We start from the raw sequence: 18,441 nt of genomic DNA on the forward strand, positions 1-18,441 counted from the left end.
CTCATGCAGCCTCACACAACCTCATGCAGCATCACACAACCTCATGCAGCCTCACACAACCTCATGCAGCCTACCACAACCTCATGCAGCCTCACAAAACCTCACACATTGTCAAACAACCTCACACAGCTTCACTTCACAAAGACTGGCACATTGTAGCAGGGCCTTGCCCAGTCTAGAAGGACCTTTGTTACATTTGATGTGATCAAATGTGTCAGCAAATAAAACTAGTCTTAAATTGGTCTGCGAGTAGAGGTAAACATGTGTGTGTGTGGTGTGTGTGGTGTGTGTGGTGTGAGTGCATGTATATGTTCACGAATGTGTGAAGTGTGTGTATCGAGTGTATGAACATGTTTGTGTGTGGTGTGTGTATCATGTGTGTGTATGAACGTGTGTGTGTGTGTGGTGTGACTATTAAGGGTGGGTTCTGGGTAGCTTAGATTGGGGACATCAATCACACCATTGTTGGGGTACATTCTAAAACAGTACTAATCTAAATTTTAAGATGTGTAACTCGCTTTTGGTTTTCATAAGAGCGGTATCTGAAGCAATTTCTGAGAGAAACAAGCGCAAATAATTTCATGTATTTTTTTCTTTCTAGAGGATTGATTAAATCAATAACAATGTAGGACAGGCATACATAAGCATTATCCTTCTGCCTGGGCCTTTTCAGTCACTATTCACACCCAGACTGTTTGCTTTGTCTATACTGTCTAGACTGTTTGTTCTTACTGGATATTAGACTGCATAAAGTGTTCTCTGTCAATCCCTCAGCCCTCCACTTTCAGCCCCTCGGAGAACATCCTGGGAGGCGATGAAGCGTGTTGTCCCCACGTCCCAATAGATTACTGGACCAGTCCAGGATGTAGAAAAGGTTACAGGTCACATTTGATGTGCTGCTCTCTTCTGCTGTCAGCCTCTGGGTTTGGCCTGCAGCTGCAGCAGGTGATTGATAGAAGATCGACAGGAAGGTGACAGTCACATCAGATGAACCATCTGGCCATCCTTGACCACAGCGGAATCTGAACAGTTCCCATTTTGTGGGTGAGGTTTTATTAGAGATGTGATGTTCATGGGCTAATATTACGAAATATTGAGGTCCTGAAAACCAAAATGATGGGATTCCTGCTGGAGATTGATGTAAACTTCACTGTTAGTCTCATGAGTTATTGGTTATAAACCAGAGCTGGCTGCTGACTGAAAATGTTCTCTAAAATAGAGCAATTCCAACTAGTGATTTTACTATAATTCTCAGGAAAGGTAATACACTGAAGGTTTATCCCCATCTTCCACATGGAGAACATATCCCAATATATAGGGCTCTATTGATATGTGTGTTTCATGGGACTCTTCTCAGGGTGAAACACATGCGTACATGTGGACCGAGGGTGTCATCTAAAGCAGTGTTCCTCAACCCTGCACTGGGAACCACTGCCCTGTATGTTCCAGATGTTTCCCTCTTCCAACTCACCTGATTCAAATGGATGGCCTGTCATCAAGCTCAGAAGAAGCTTGTTGACTGCAGGAGGAGGATGTTGATTGACGTGTCCAGGGACAGACGTGTGGGTGTTGGTTTGGGAACGGAAGCGCCTGGCTTGGAGAAAGTTGCAGAGCGGGTAATTGGCGTTAACCTCATTAGAACGAGAGGGTGGAGGGAAGACTGACATTACAGTAGGACATGCCTGAAGCAAGATGATGGGAGATCTTTCCTGTGTGTGTGTGTGTGTGTGTGAGAATGTGTGTGAGTGTGTGTCTGTGAGTGTGTGTGAGTGTGTGTCTATGAGGGTGTGTATATCTATGCACGTATGTGTGTGTGTGTGTTTGAATATGTGAGTGTGTGTGTGTGATAGATAGTGTGTGTGTGTGAGTATGTGAGTGTGCGTGTCAATGTGTGTGTATGTATGTGTGTGTCTGTGCATTTAGTCAGGAATGAGCAGCATTTCCACTCTATCCATCACTGACTTGAGGACAGAATGAAGGCAGCGGAGAGGAGGAAGAGAGGAGGGGGGAGGAGCATGGAAGATTGGATCATTTGACTGATGTAGAGAGAGAGCCCTCCTCCCCCTGCTATCCTGCTGCCTCCACATCAGATTTCCAATGCATCTCACACCAAGATATCTCAAACGCCCCCTTTGCAATCACACAGACACACACACACACACACACACACATACAGAGACACACACATACACAGACACACACATACAAGCTGGTGGTGTTTATCTCTGGCTGACATTTGGCTGGCAGGAATACGTAGTGAGTGATGAGAGGGGTGCATGAGGGATGGTACAGACCTGCTTGTTACTCTTTCTTGAAGGACAACCATCGGGTATGGAGTGTGCGTAGATGTTCATCAGATAGAGAGACTCCCTGATGGATGCTGGACATAGTCTTAGGACACATTGGTTCTAACAAGGGTTCTAACAAGGACAATCACTTGAATCCTGGTACCGCCAACCCATGCAGATGTCAGTGTTTGTGTGTGTAATCCCCTCAGCGAGGTGGACACTGAATGTCACCCTGAGCTGAGATAGATCCATCACCTGCTGGCCAGGATGTGGCTTCCATGGACGCTTTGGGAAGTTGTGACATGTCTCACACAGCTCAAATGTCACCACAGCTCCCTCCACAAGCGCGTGTCTGAGTGCAAGTATGTGTGTGTGTGTGTGTCTGAGAGAGCGCGTACACGTGTGTGACAGCGCGCGTGTGCGCGCCTGTGTTCGAGTGAGTGTGTGTGTGCGTGCGTCTGAGTATGTGCACGTCTGTGAGTTTGTGTCTGCATGCGTGCATGTTTGTGTGTTGGTGACTGTGTGTCTGCATGCCCCGGCATGTGCTGACAGATTGTCCTTACAGTCTCTGACTCTGTGAACAGGGGGGAGGCGTCTTGGATGTCGCTCAATAAAACCCCGTCCCTCCGACAGCTCCAGCTCTGACTGAAGTGAAAAGAACCCCCCCCCCCCACACAAAGTCACCTCGCCCGTCCTCTACGACAGGGACCAGGCAGACATGGCTGGAGAGCCGGTCATGTGACGCTTGACGTTGGGGGGAGGCAGGAGGAATGGACGGATGGAGGGAGGGACAGAGGGAATGAATCTGTGACGCACGGGTCACACCTCGGACGACTTATCTCCGTGGCAACTATCTCGTTCCCCCTGCCTCCACTCGGCGGGGTGGAGATTCCCCCGGTTAATTAGCAGGCTCAGGGTCGTGTGTGTTTGACAGGGATGCCTGAGAGACACACTCTGAACACAGAGATGCTTCTGGTCTCAAAGGTCGGAAAAAGAGGCTGGCGTTCCGGTGTGTTCTCTGTTGGACAGAGAGACCCTGCAGAGAAACAGTCAGGGTAATAGAAGTATGTATTTGTGTAATATCTGTATGTGTCCATCTATCTATCTATCTATCCATCTCTCTCTCTCTCTCTCTCTCTCTCTCTCTCTCTCTCTCTCTCTCTCTCTCTCTCTCTCTCTCTCTCTCTCTCTCTCTCTCTCTCTCTCTCTCTCTCTCTCTCTCTCTCTGTATGTATACATACAATATTGTTCTATATATAGACACATATAGACACACGTATGCATACTGTTCAACTTGTAATATTTGCAAGTTAGCATTGCCTGTTATTGGTAGTTGTGAAAATGCTCTGAAGCATTCCTGAAGTCACCACAACACTGAGGACACACACAACACGTCTGCCTCTGAGGAAGAGTGTGTGTGTGTGGCTGTTCCCTGTTCCTGCTGTTCCAGCGGCAGGGAGGGAAGAGGAGGCAGAGGAGGAGGAACGAGGAGAGGCACGGGGGGGGAAGGAGGGAGGAGGTGGAGTAAGAGGAAAGGAGGGAGAAGGAGGATGAACGGGAGGGAGGAGGTAAAGGGGGAGGTGGAGAAGACAATCCCTTTACCCAGTGTGCACTCTGCCTTGTGGCACACTTATGATGTCATCCTGTTGAGACACATCTCCACTTTGTGACCCCTCTGGTAGCATAGGGCACACATTAAGGATGACGATGACAGGAAAGTGTTTGTGTACGTGTGCGTCAGAAGGAATAGTGTATGTGTGTGTTGGCGTATGTGCGCGTATGTGTACTGTGTGTGCGTTTATGTCTGAGTGTCTTTCTGCATGTGCTGGTTCATGCTACACGATCTGCATGGATACTTACAGGATGAATCACCTGCATTTCCTTCCTTCCTGCTTGAATGAACCTGTGAATTATACACACCAAGCTGCTTGCTGTCAACTGAGGAACCACTCCTCGCCTCTTAGTAAGCAGGCTGAACAGGAGGAGGAGAAGGAGAAGCTGGAGGAGAACGAGAAGTAGAAGGAGCGGGTAGAATAGAGGAGCAAGAGGAGGAGGAGGAGGAGGAGGAACGGGAGGAGCAGGAGAAGTAGGAACAGGACCAAGAGCAGTGGCAGTGGAAGGAAGAGAAGAAGGAGGAAGAGGAGCGGAGGGAGCAGGAGGACTAGGTGTACCAGGAGGGGCAGAGGGAGGTGGGGGAGGTGAAGAAGGGGAGAAAGGGAACAAGTGGAAGTACCAGGAGGAGCAGGAGGAGCTCCAGGAATCAAGCATGAGGAGGAAAAAGAGGACCAGGAGGAGGAGGAGGAGCAGAAGGAGGAGCAAGAGCAGGGAATCAAAAAGGAGAGGTATCTTCTTCCGTTCCGGGCCGGGCTGCAGCCTTCTCCAGACCCATCTCATCCCAGAGCAGCTGGCAGAGAGCAGAGCCTGTCAATCAGCCTGTCCTTCCAGCTGGCCCAGGGTCATTAGGCTTAATGCCCGCCCCCCAATCTCCTGTAACGTTGTGGCCCCTGGCCCTCCATCCACGTGACACATTTACATTAACAGGTCCTTTCTGCTCGAGAAGCCAAACTGATACTGAGGGGGTGAACGCTCATGGAAACCTCAGTGATTGGCAGCACACAGTCACAGTGCCATTCTGTGACTGGAATGTGAAAGACAGACACCCCGGGGCCGCCCAGGAGAAAGTCCTGTCAGGTCATCACAGTCTGTCTCGGAGTCTCCCAACAGCCACGCAAGGCTGGGAGAGTTGGGAGACAAAACTGGAGGCATGATCACAATAAATGCTCTGCTGTGTTTTTTTTTTGGGGGGGGGGTATTTTTAGCAGCAGATGATTTCCCCTGCAGCTCCTGGGTGTGAGAAACAGATGCTGCCTCGTGCTGTCCCTCCTGCCCAGACCAGCCTGACTTAGCCTCCTGTTTGCTGTGCATGGTAGGACTGCACACACTCGGTACCACCGCGGACGTTACACCTCTGCTTCCGGAAATATGGGTTATCTTTAATCAAACACGGGGTAGCATTATGGAGGCTTTGTCTGGTTCCGTGCCTAGCCGGCATACTGAAGGATTTTCTTTACGATAATAGTACGAGATCTGTGTATAAAAGGGACTATTCAGAGATTCAGAGTTGAAAACAAATATAGGCAAAGAGAGACAGAGTGACAGGGAGACAGACAGAGATACAGAGGGTATCAGGACCAGGACTGCCCTTGCATTTGTCTTTGCTTCACATCTGCCTGTTTTACCCTGTGATTGAATAGAATAGAATGATGTTATTGTTGTTGCACAGAGTACAACAATATTGAGTAGCAATGAATGAAGACAAGACATTGCAGCTCAGCCCCTCATTCACCCTCAGTCTCAGGACTAAAAGGATTGCACAGGAGACAGATTTGATTACAGATGAATGTGTGTGTTTGTGTGTGACAGTGTGTGTCTCTGTCTGTGTGTGTGGTGGAGGGGGGGTGTACGTGTGTGTATGTGTGTGTAGAGGTGCCTGCATGGAATTGTGGACATACTGTGTGTCTGACCAACGTCACTTGTAGTTGGATCAGGACTGTGGCTTCAGTACAGCCAGGGCAAGATGCATTCTGATGAAAACGACAAACAGACATTGAATGTGTGTGTGTCTCTTTTTCTCTCTCTCTTTCTCTCTCTCTTTCTCTCTCTCTTTTTCTCTCTCTCTTTTCTCTCTCTCTTTTTCTCTCTCTTTCTCTCTCTCTCTCTCTCTCTCTCTCTCTCTCTCTCTCTCTCTCTCTTCTCTGATCAGCATGATCACATCATTTACTTTGTCAAATGAGCTAACCTTCTCCTTCTCCTCTCCTTCTCCTCTCATTCTCCTCTCATTCTCCTCTCCTTCTCCTCTCCTTCTCCTCTCCCTCTCTTCCTCTCCTCCACCCAACTCCACCCCTCTCTCCACCTCCTCTACAGGACTGAGACAAATCTCCATCACTTCCCTCTCTTTTCTCACCCCCTTCTCTCTCTCCTAACCGTCTAACACTCTAAACACTGTCTGTCTCTTCCTCTTTTTAGATCCAAAAGGGGGGGGCAGTTGGTGACGGTGGCGCAGTAGAAGAAACAGAGAGGGGAGGAGAGGTGTAGAAGAATGAGAGAGAGAAAGAGATGGAGAGAGAGGTGTAAGGGAAGGAGAAATGAAAAATGTAAAGACAGAAATGTAGGAAGAGGTGAGACAGAGAGATGAAGAGGAAAGTGAGAGAGAGGTGTACAGGGAGGAGAAAGAGAGCGGAGTAGAGGAATGAGAGGGAGATGTAGGGGAAGGAGAGAACTAAGAGAGATGGCTGGTGTGAATTGTGACTGCGGAGGGATACGACTCGTCCCCGACGAGGTGTGGTGTGGTCCTCCCTAGTCCCTGAGGAGGTTGGTAAACATGACCTGCAGGGGGTGCTGTACCTGCCCCAGGAGCTCAATCACCAGGTCTCTCTGGACGGAATACAGTGCCGCTGGAGAACTGAAGATGACCTCCAGGAATTCCATCAGCGTGTCCTGAGAGAAGAGGAGCGCACAAATGATGAGGAGCCAAACAAACATGAAGGATAGAGAGTGGGGGAGAGAGAAGGGAGAGAGAGAGAAGGAAATTGAGAAAAAAGTTTAGAGCGTATGAAACAGAGCTCACGCGGAATGGTAGCAAGGAAGTTGTTTTGAAGTGCAACGTTTCAAATCCTCCTTTTGTCATCACTCTACGATTCACGATTTGACCGGCGCAGTCTAGGAGTGTGTCTTTGACAGGCCTGAAAATGTCCTGGCTGTTCTCACACCATGTGATACCGCACACACCATTCCAGGGTGTGCTGACGGAACGCTGAGCTGGGAGAACGCCACCTGGCTTGATGACTGAGGACAACGCTACACCTTCATCAACACGTAGACACGTGGCATGGAGGGGGAGAGGGAGGAGAAGGCAGACAGGAAGAGAGAGGAAGGAGGAGAGAGGGACAGGGGAGGAGAGATAGAGGGGAGGAGAGAGGATTGAGGAGAGAGAGAGGAGGAGAGATGGAGGGAGGTAGGAGAGAGGGACAGGGAGGAGAGATAGAAGGAGGAGAGAGAGAGGATTGAGGAGAGAGAGAGGAGGAGAGAGAGAAAGAGAGAGACAGAGAGAGAGAGAGAGAGAGAGAGAGAGAGAGAGAGAGAGAGAGAGAGAGAGAGAGAGAGAGAGAGAGAGAGAGAGAGAGAGAGGGTAACCCAACCCCTGAGATGAACCAGCCATGTCATCTGCCCTGACAGTTGGCGAGAGAGAAGTAAAGGGTGTGGGTGAGGGAGAGGGAGGAGGAGGAGGAGGAGAAAGACAAGGTGGGGGTGGGTGTGGGTGAGAGGTACAGATTGACAGACACAATCCTCAGCAAGTGGTGAACAACGTGACAGAGATGTGAGAAAGAAACCTGTCACTGATTTCCCTGCTGAGCATTCTTCCTCCCCTCTCATCCCCTCCCCTCTTCTCTTTTCTCTTCCCCTCCCAGTCCCCCTCTCTCAGTCTGACCGTCATGGCCATACAGTGGCTGTGTTAGCGGTTCCTGTTGAGTGGTAGGCTGGCGTGACTCTCCCTCCATCCCCCACTGCCAAAACGCATGCTGGGAGATGACACAGTTAGAGAGGCCCGGGTACTTCCAGCTCCTCTCACTGAGTGGAAGTGCAGCAGAGGTGGTTCGGGTACCACACACTCATCCTCTATGACTCTGGATGAGATGTCCCTCCCCACAAGGACCACAGGCAAGTGCTCTTGGCCTTATGGAAGACGGCTTTGATTCCGGCCCCTTCGTAATTCATCCCCATCTGTTGGGAGTCTGTTGAATTGACCCCGCTGAGAACAGGAAGGTCATGACTTCCTGACAGCCTCATGAGTAAGCATATTCATCATGTCAGCACTCTCATGTAACTGGACGCTTCTCACCCCGTCATCCAAACAGCAGTCGCTAGCGTGGTGAACACGGGGCTGGAGGTACCCTCCTCAGCGCTCACAGGGGTGTCAGAGACATCAGGCATGCTGAATCTGAGGATGGCAGCTAGTTGTTTGGGTGGCCACACAAACACACACAGAGAGACAGACACACACACACACACACACAAGGCCTGTAAACGGGCTAACTCACCAGACCCCCCCGTCGCTGCTGGAGAGACCAGCATGAGCCACATCTCTCCTCTTCTCTCTCCTCCCCACCGGGCCTCCCCCTTCTTCTCTCCTCTTGTCTTCTGTAAAGTTCTCCTCTTCTCTCACCGGGCTGCTGTCCCTCCAGGTTAGACTAGCCCTGACGTCATCGCTGACTCAGCAGCTTAGTTGAAAGTACTAGGAGAAGCACATACCTCAGCCAACACAGTTACACACACACACACACATAAGGATGGGTATGGCTGGTACCAAAACATAAAAAAATATATATTTTCTTAAGGAAATATGATCATTTTTATTAGTAATTTAGCAGCCCCAAAGTGACGTATGAATATTGTATATAGAAAGAACAGCACAAGATCATACATCAGAAGTATCAAAGTAAATGGTAAGTAGACAAAAAGTTGAAAAGGTACATTTTCAAAAAAAATTGTTCCCAGCCCCATACCCCAAATCATACATACTGTGCACACCGGAAGCAGGGAAGTGAGGCACAGTAAGAGCTCCTCCTCATTCAGCCATTCAAGCGCCGGCCTTTCTCAGTCAAGCTAATCCCTCATTCTGAGCTAAGTGAGCTTGAGGTCACCAGGATGGCAGGAACGTGTCACCCAGCCCAATCATGGCAGCCACACAGCTTAAAGACTTGCCAAATGAGGTCAGATGTCACGCTTCAAAATAAATCTTGAAATCTAAAAGGAAAAAAAGAAAAACTCTCGGCTCCTGTAACATGGCGGCTCTGTGGTCTTGTCCTCCTGTTGAGTGATTCTTCCAGAGTTTAAAGGCTTGCACAGTGTGGTCAGGGGTGACGACCCAACATAAATCCGACTTCTAGCTCAGTATACAGCACATATTGAGCTGACACTTGACAGTTCCTGTAGCGAACATGTGAGGGGTCATCACCTCTTCTGGAGGGTGAGAGAACTGGTTCAAGAAGGCAGCAGTCTAAGTACCACAGTCTTGTACATTCTCCTATATACAAATAAATAAACAATTGTATATTCTTTCAGTTAACAGTATTTTGTATGTTCCATAAACTTATATATCCTGTACTTTGTGTGGATGGATTTGTAAATACATGATCTATAATGTAATCCGATCTGGATGAGGCCGTCCTTATTTCCTTTACACCTGAGGGAGCATGGACTGGGAATGCATGCTGTAGATGTTTCACCCATGTGAGATTGGACATGTATTATTTAGTTAAGCGTGCTGGTGTGCATGTCAAAGCTCTACTGGAGAATTAGTATTCACCCCCCATTCTTTCTTATTCTCTCTCTTGTTCCCTCCCCATTTCTCTCTCTCTCTCTCTCTCTCTCTCTCTCTCTCTCTCTCTCTCTCTCTCTCTCTCTCTCTCTCTCTCTCTCTCTCTCTCTCTCTCTCTCTCTCTGTCCCTTATTGCATGTCAGTAGCATTTATCCACAGATTCAATAATCTTGGTGCACAGGCTATATTTCATTATAGATTGACATTGGACGGGAGGCTCCACCCCCAGCCCCGACGAGCCAATCCAGAGCTCCCATTCATCAGGAAGGCCTTCAAACAATCAGCTTAACAACTCCGTGTTCATCTCCCCCGCCTGCTGGAGCCTAATGGGGTTCAAATGCGAGTCACACAGCTGTACAACGAGGATCACAAGTCGTGCGATAGCCAAAAATCACTCTTGGTTGCTGTGTATCTGTGAACATTCTGCACATCAGAGATACAGAGTCTTTCTGTTTAATGATTTGTCTGTTGTGTAAGTTCAAGAGAGGGCGGTTTCAACCGGTTGTGAATAATACCAACAATATTATATCTAATGTCACATGTGCCTGCACATGTATAGGGAAGGGAAGGGGAGGGGGGTCAGTGTATGTGTTCAGGGGTGCGGGGGGTCTTCTCCATGAACTTTATGGGAGACTAATGAGGATGTCTCTCTCTGCAACCCCCCCCCCCCCCCCCTTCCAGCCCCCCACCACCACCACCCCTCCTGGCACAGGACCAGGTCACCAGATATTCTGAAATACCACCCGATGGCTTAAGACGTGACAGCTGCGCCCGCATCTTGAATGTCCGCCGACTCGTTTCTGAGAAGCGTTCAAATGAAGGTGACATTTACAATACGGTCCTTCCTCCACACACGACACACACACACACACACACACACACTTCCCACCTTTCCATCCCTTGCAATGCTATGGCCAGGGCCCAACATGGGGGCAACAGTCTCCCTGCCAAAGCAAACCTGCTGTGCTTGACATTTCTCCTTTATACATGAGGCCTGCTTTAATTGCAGCTGCGGAGCAGTGGGCTGTCACCCTCCCTGGCTGGGCTGTCCCGTGGCTCTCTGCACGCTGGCTGGACTCTGCATTGTTGTCTTCCACAACCCTCGGCAGATATCCTGCTGGGGCTTCTCCCCCCCCCCTTCCTTCCTCTCTCCTCCAGCCCACAGGGGGGAGGAGGAGGAAGAGGAGGAGGCGAAGAACATTGGACAAAGAATTTACAGAAGACAACAGGAAGAAAAAGAAGGATACAAGAGGATGAGGGAGGAGGAAGGGTACATTAATTATCCAACACTAACTCGATAAGGGGGAGGAAACTTGAGTCTGTGTGTGTGTGTGTGTGTGTGTGTGCTGTGGACAGACTGAAAGCCTTTCCACCCAGATACTCTCTATGTAATAGCAAACAAGACTAATATTCAGATTTATTTAGCTGTTTAAAGGATACAAATTGCTCGAGGCCTTTATGTTATTGACTCTCCCTGTATCACACAGGCACTTCATCACATCTTATCTATACCTGGACTGGGACAATTCCTCACCAGCTACCGTTACAATAATACACTTAACCTTGAGTCTTGTGGAGCGCAGCTGTTTTCTGCCACCACATTGCTTGCAAGTCGTCCACCCGGCAACCACAACTATTGCCTCTTCAAGTAAATCCCAGAGGACGAGGGGAGGAGTGACGGGAGCGGCCGAGCGAGGGAGCGATCGGAGGGGTAAACCTGGATCGATGCTGGTTCCCAGCAGACAAGGTGACTGCTGTTCCCCACCCTCCCCCTCCCTCCCGGGGCTCAGGGTGCGTGGAGACCCCTCTGAATCCTTCAGTGAGTCCAGGACGTTGAACAACGGAGGGGTCGGTGTGGGCCTGGCTCGGCCAGCCTTGGCTGGGACACTCTGGATTACTCTTCCACCGCTGTGCTCTGGGGCGTATCTGCAGGCATCTGTCCACCTTAGAAAGTGGCTTTTTGCTAGTTTTTTCTATTTATTTTTTGCTCTGAATTGTGAAAATGTGTATGTGCGTTAAGAGCTACAGTCTGTTTCTCCATTACCTTTCAAGGGTCACTGTGTACTGTGTGCTACAAGTATTGAACAGTGTTTCCATGTCATGTGAGAAAAATACAAACATGACTGGACCATTATGTCACCAGTGTGTTAACTAAACCAACAAGACAAGAACTGTTTGTCACACTGAGGTAATAGACAGGACACAAAGCCCACTGCTTCCCATGCATGTGCAGATCTAGACTGCGCTGTTATCTGTTATATGTCTGTTTGAATTGAACTTCATCATTTACGTAACAGCAAAGCACATCAGGTAACACGCTATCGCCTGTTCTTTTTCATATCAAAGTTGAGGCGATAGAGGGAGAGAAAATGGGAGAAATGGGAGAAAGTGGAGAAAGAAGGAAGAAAAGGAGAGTAACAGAGAGAGAGAGGAGAGAGAGCGGAAGGTGGGAGATGAGGTGGAGGACTGGGGCCCTCAGTTCCCCGAGGTCGCAGGTCACCAAACTTAACCAGCACTTTGAAGGGCTTGTTTGCCCCAGCTTCCTATTAGACTGTCATGTTATGCTAATGTGGCCTAATTTCAGACCCCAATCAGGAACCCCTCCACTGGCCTGTGCTTCTCAGTCCGGTTTAAGTAAATCTGCCCCCCCCCCCCACCCAGCTCTCCCCCCCACACCCCCAACCTCCAGTATCCAGGAGACAGGCTCATTAAAACACGTGGGAGCAGTCTTGGATGAGCCCCGCCTGGTGCCTCTCCTGAGGGGGAGAGAGAGAGGTGCAGGCACCACCGCTGACCCAGATGCATTCCAACGCCAAGGCCTCTCTCCTCCTCCAGGTAGAACTCCTCTTCTCTCCTCCTCACTCTCCCCCGCTTCCTCCACCCTGCCGTTGGCGTGTGAACGGGTTCGCGAGGAGAGGAGTGGAGCCGGAGAGGGATCTTTCCTCCTTGCTTACGACCTGAGGCTAAGTACACCAGCCGAACAACCGCATCTCCCATTCCTCCAAACACACACACAAACTCTGATTGACTATCCCCTGCAGCGTACACAAGCCAAAAATCGTTGTTCGATATTCATAAAAGCCTCGAAATCCCAAGGAGGGAAATCAAAATCCTTCTGTTCCGCAACGCCACTGCGCGGTCCACAAGATCCCACCCATCTGATTTCCGGCTGAGTGATGACGGCCGTGCATCCGGCACACTCGCCGGCGCCTCTCGCCGTTGTCGGTAATGAAACCGTTTTATGGCCGTCGTAAAGAACGGCAGCCCCTAACACGGTGAGATGGTTTCTGTTGTCACAGCATGAGCCTGCTTCCCAGCCCCGTAGAAGGCACCGGTTGTCAGGGATTGAACAGGCAGCTATATATTCACCTGTGAACAACATTTCTTTCATTTTGCAGAGGATTGTATTCAAAGCCATGTATAGGAAAGATGTGTGGGGGGGGTTTGAATCTGCGCCCTCCGGGCAAATGCTCTAACCACTAGGCTACGCCCATGTCTTCGGATGTAGGCAGGGTCTAGCTGCTAGGTGTGTTGTGTCAGTATCCCAGGTGTGACGTCTGGCAGAGCACTGGCTCAGTCTCTCGTCAGCCCCCCCCCCCCCCCATGGCAGGGCATGAGAGATATTGGTTTACAGATGAGAAGCTGCCACAGGAGATCTTCAGTCACTGTCGGCTTATAAAAGCACCGTTTGCTGAAAGCAGCTGATACGGCTGTCCGCTTGTCTGACGCACTATTTGTTTGTCACGCTATTTGCGTGTCGCTTTGGATGAAAGCTAAATGAAGAAAATGTCAAATGTAATGGAAAACCTCTGTCAGTGGAGGGCCGCTCGCACACGCAACCCAGCTAAACTACCGTCTGGGACGCTTTTGTGGACAATAAAGAACATTTGACCTAATCTGGGACTGGGCCCCGGTTTTAAGGCTGAAGACAGCGTCAGGCAGGCCGTGGTTGCGGCCTCACGGTGACGTTTAAGGCCACAACACTGTCTCGAGGGTAGCCTCTTCTCATCCAGAGAGAGTTCACATTGAGTGTTCACATTGATGTGTAGATCAGAGGCCGGCATCAGGCAGACATGACTGATTGAGACTACTGAACGTGTCTGACAGGTCCTATCTCCCTGCAGACATATTGCGCTAATACTTCCATTCTCACCCTTCAGAAAGACAGACCCTGTCTGCTTCCTATCTGTCTCTCTTCCTGCCTGTCTGTCTGTCTGTCTGTCTGACTGCCTGTCTGCTTCCTGTCTCTCCCTCTGCCTATCTGCTTCCTGTCTGTGTTTCTTTATGTCTGTCACTCTGCCTATCAGCTTACTTTTTGTTTATTTTCCTGTCTGTCTCTCTGCCTATCTGCTTCATGTCTGTCTCTCTTCATGTCTGTCTGTCTGTCTGCCTGGCTGGCTGGCTGCTTCCTGTCTGTCTATCTTCCTGTCTGTCTCTCAGCCTGGCTCAGTCCTGTCTGTCTCTGGCTCCCATGACAGCTCGTCTTCTGTCCCAGAGCATCAACCTCACTCTCATTTCATTTGGGAAATTCGACTGAGGTTCTGAATTAAATGTTTATGTTGTGGTTGTGACGTTTAGGGGCTGAAAGTCTGTGATGTCACATCTTAAAAAACATAGATAGGTCAGTAGATAGAGTACAGGAAAAGATGGATGGATTGATGGGTGGATTATAAGAGCAGTTGTCAGCTGCTGTGTGGACAGGACTGATGACCAGTGACAGCGTGTCACCAGCACCCTGGAACCAAACGAGTGAGCCGAGTAGAAGGTGCTGACTGATGGTGGCCCGGCAGGACCAAACAAGGACAGGACAGTTCTGTGGGCTTGTTTGTGAAAGCAGGGGGCACAGCTGTGTGACTGCTCCACTGGCAGAGCTAACACAACACGCCGCAGCCATGGGCTGCTTGTGTAACCATTCCTGGCTGCATGGCAGTGGAACGGGGGGAGATTCTCCTGAATGGTGACGTAAGCTGAGAGGCTGAGCCTATGTCACATGGAATCCCGGCATGGAATCCTGCCCTCTCCATTGCCTCTGTTAGACGCGGCTCTCTGCAGCAGGAGAGGATAGCGTGTGTTGGTGAGGAGGGGACGGTGAGGATTGTTTGAGCTCACCGACGATGTGGTCATGATTGTGTGTGTTGCTGGCTCAGTTCATGACTCAAACGAACGTCGTGCTGTGGATATTGCTGGGAGGTTGTGGCATGGGAATTTCGTGTTTGTTTTGATTCTTTTCCCTTTTTTTTTGATAGAGCCTGTTGTCTTTGCACGAGGAAGTGACATCACGTGGTGATCACAACATGGTGGAGAGGAGAGGTGGAGGACGGCGGGAGATAAACCCTGGAAGATTTTGACAGAAAACACACACACACACACACATGACTGCTGGACTCCTGGTCTGCTCTTCTGTGCTGTGGCAACCTCACCACTCTGATCTGCATGCACGAGACTCCTGTTTTTTTTCCTCCATTTGGATTCTCTCTCCATAGCAACGGTGCGGAGAGCAAGTGCCAGCTGGAGAGAGTGTTTGAAATTTTTCCTCTCTTCTCCGCCGCCGTGTTGCAGAGCCATGGGAGGAGGAGGTGGAGGGAAAACATAGAGAGAGAGAGAGATAGAGAGAGATAGAGAGAGAGGGAGAGTAAAACTGAAAAGCTTTCCGTACACTTCAGCCGGTCGTGTGTCTGTGGGACTGTCTTCGTTTTCCAGCTCACCAGGCAGCCTCATCCTCGCCATCATCCTCCTCGCCAGGGCATTCTCACGCACACACGGGAGACTAATGGAGGGAGGCATCAAATTCGCTCGTCACTTGTCATGCCTGAATCACCCCGTCGCGCTTCCTTTTGTGTCCGAGACCCTGGCGTCCTTCTCTGTCAGCTGGCGGCGGGCGACCGTGGGCTAGCCTGTCTGACCCAGCCCCCCCCCCCGTCTCTCTCTCTCTCCTCCTCTCTCTCTCCTCTGACTGCGCCCCCGGCTCCTCTCAGCCTCCACATCGCTGGGCTCTGTTTACCTCCGCTGAGCTACCCCTCCCCTCTCTGCTCAGCGCTCTCCCTCCCTCTCTCTATCTCCCTCTCTTTCTCCCTCCCTCCCTCTCTCTCTCCCTCTCTTGCTCTGCTTCTCTTTCTTGTTCTCCCTCTCCCTCCCTCTCCCTCTCTCTCTCTCTCTCTCTCTCTCTCTCCTTCCCACCCTCCCTCCCTCTCTTGCTCTCCCTCCCTCCGTCCCTCTCTCTCTCTCTCTCTCTCTCTCTCTCTCTCTCTCTCTCTCTCTCTCTCTCTCTCTCTCCCTCCCTCTCTCTCCAGTACCCTCCCACTGCTTGCTATCTCCCTCCCCTCGCTCCTTCAAAGCCAGCAGTCTGCTACTCTGCCCAGGCTGCACGCTACACGAGCTCCCGGAAAACCAGCGTCCGCCGCTGCCCTCTCTCCGCTCCATGCCCGAGCCCCCCCACCGATTCCAGCCTCCGCCGACCGCAGGATGCCCCTCTGCGAGGATTGATCCCCCCTCTCCCCCTCTCGCTCTCCCCTCCCCCTCCCCTCTCCTCATCTCCCGCCCTCTGACCCCCGGCGCCCCCCGCTCTCCCGTCCCGCCGCCCTCCCCTCTCTCCCTCGCCCCCGGCCTCCGCGTCCTCGCTCGCCCCTCAGCCTCTTGACCATGTTGCCATGTGCCCGCTGGATCCCGTCGCTCCTGGTCTTCTGGTCCTTCTCCTTCGTCTGGACTCAGGGGGACAACTGCCCGTCCACCTGCCTCTGCCCCGACCCGCACACCGTGGACTGCAGCGGCCGAGGGCTGACCCGCCTGCCCGAACAGATCCCCCTGGACGTCCGCCGGCTCCTGCTCTCCGACAACTGGATCCCCCGCATCCCCTCCGACTTCCTGGTTCTGTACAGCGACCTGGTTTACCTGGACCTGCGCAACAACTCCCTGTCCCGCATCGAGCCAGGGACGCTCAGCACCTCGTCCAGGCTGGTGTTCCTGGACCTGGGGAGCAACAACCTGACGGAGATCCCCCAGGGGACCTTCGGCGAGTCCCGGAGCCTGATCAAGCTGCGTCTGGGGAACAACCCGTACCTGAGCACGGTCAACGAGGACGCGTTCCTGGGGCTCACCTCCCTCCGGGAGCTGGAGCTGGAGCGCAACGCCCTGTCGGGCCTGCAGGTGGGGGCGCTGAGCCAGCTGCCCTCCCTGCGCGTGGTGAGGCTGGAGGGAAACCCCTGGGTGTGCAACTGCAACTTTGCCAACCTGTTTGAGTGGCTGATGGAGAACAGCCACAAGCTGCCCAACGGTAAGTGTCTCGAACCGTTTGTAAACATCGGACGGGTGGTCTCGTTTGACCTTTTACTACGACCTATATATATAATTTTTTTTTAAGTATGACGGGAGATGGGATTGGAGCTCTGGGGCGGTGTTATCATCACAAATCCTCTGCCGAGCCGTGCCCCTGGTCTATTTATATTAGCTCTATGAGGAGAGGAACCCCCCTCCTCTGTTCTAATTCCGTCTCCCTCCCCCAGCCCCCCAGCCCCCCAGCCCCCCAGCCCCCCAGCCCACAGCATGAGGGATTATGAGTAATGACAGACAATGTGAGAGCTTCTGAAAGCACTTCTGGCTCATACTCCGCTCTCTGCAGACCTAAACAATGCAGCTTCATCCACTGTGGAGTTAGGGGACGGCATGAAAACAGACAAAGAAAAACAGATTTTGCCTCCTGTCTAGGTAGGATATATGAGTTTGCCATGCCTGAAATTCCGCTCGCTCTGTCCATGCTTGGCCCCTGATTCCTCTCCTCTGGGTGAGGGTCTGATGTTGTTGTGCTTAATGAATCAATCAGGAGTTGTGTTGACATGAGCAGTGTTCCACGAGCATCGAGCCCTCTCCTGACAGGAGCCTGTGCCAGCTTTATGCTGCTCTGATCCTGTTTTCCCAGCCTGGTTTACTTCGTTAGGTAACAGTGTTGGCTGATGTGTTGGCGTGGGCACTGCAATTTTCTGTCTCTTTTTCTCTCTAGTTATACTGCTCTCTGGTTCGGCTACTTGTCTCTCTCTCTCTCTAGCTTTGTCTCAATTTCTTCTCTCTGTCTCTTTGTTTCTCTTTCTTTCTCTCCATTGTTGGATCTTTTAGATTTGGCTCCACCTTTTATCAATGTCTCTCTCTTTCTCCCTTTCTCTCTCTCCCTCTCTCATCTCTCTTTCCACTATGTCTCAGCGACACTCATCCCTGAGACATTCAGACATCTGTGAAACGAGGAGAGGCTGGGTGGAGGACGGTGCTCCCAGGAGAGTGGTCCTCCATGGGCACAATCTGCTTGCTCAGAGATGTTCCAGCGCTGGTCATTGTTTTGTGAATCTGGGCTTCCGACACAAACAGCAAACGCAAGATCCATTGTTATGATCTCATGACGGTCCGTTTGCATTCATTTCTCTCTCAAAGCAGAATCTAACGACAGCCCCAGTCCACACAGCAGCAAATCACCTCCCGTACTTGCCAAACAGTACTTGACGGGTTACGTCATATCACAAATTCATTCATCTCAGACTACAGTCACCGCACTCTTGTTTTAACTGCTCCTATGTGGTGTGATTAAAGAGACAGTGACAGGAGGAGGGAGGAGGGTGTTGTGTGCCGGAGGTCCGTCTCTCATCAATGTTGTCCTTGAGAACGCAGAGGACAGCTCAGGGCTATCCCACAGTGATGCAGGCTGCATTCGCAATCACCTGAAGGCAACTCGGAATGAATCAGGCACTGTGGCCCACTGCTAACTTGCAATGCAGTACAGGACATGCTCCCGGT

The 18,441-nt window shown here is 51.0% G+C and overlaps 1 protein-coding gene across 1 annotated transcript in view; it reads left to right on the forward strand.

Moving 5' to 3' along the window:
- The first annotated feature begins 16,305 nt into the window (after positions 1-16,305).
- The window catches only part of lrrc38b (leucine rich repeat containing 38b), a 15,192-nt gene continuing 13,056 nt past the window's right edge, over positions 16,306-18,441 (forward strand). The window contains exon 1 of the mRNA XM_084705520.1: positions 16,306-16,936. Within this exon, the coding sequence (XP_084561646.1) occupies positions 16,306-16,936 (631 nt within the window). The remainder of the gene's footprint in view (positions 16,937-18,441) is intronic.

The sequence above is a fragment of the Hypomesus nipponensis genome, chromosome 9 (assembly GCF_054491055.1).
Source record: "Hypomesus nipponensis isolate SF chromosome 9, ASM5449105v1, whole genome shotgun sequence".
NCBI classification, from domain to species: Eukaryota; Metazoa; Chordata; class Actinopteri; order Osmeriformes; family Osmeridae; genus Hypomesus; species Hypomesus nipponensis.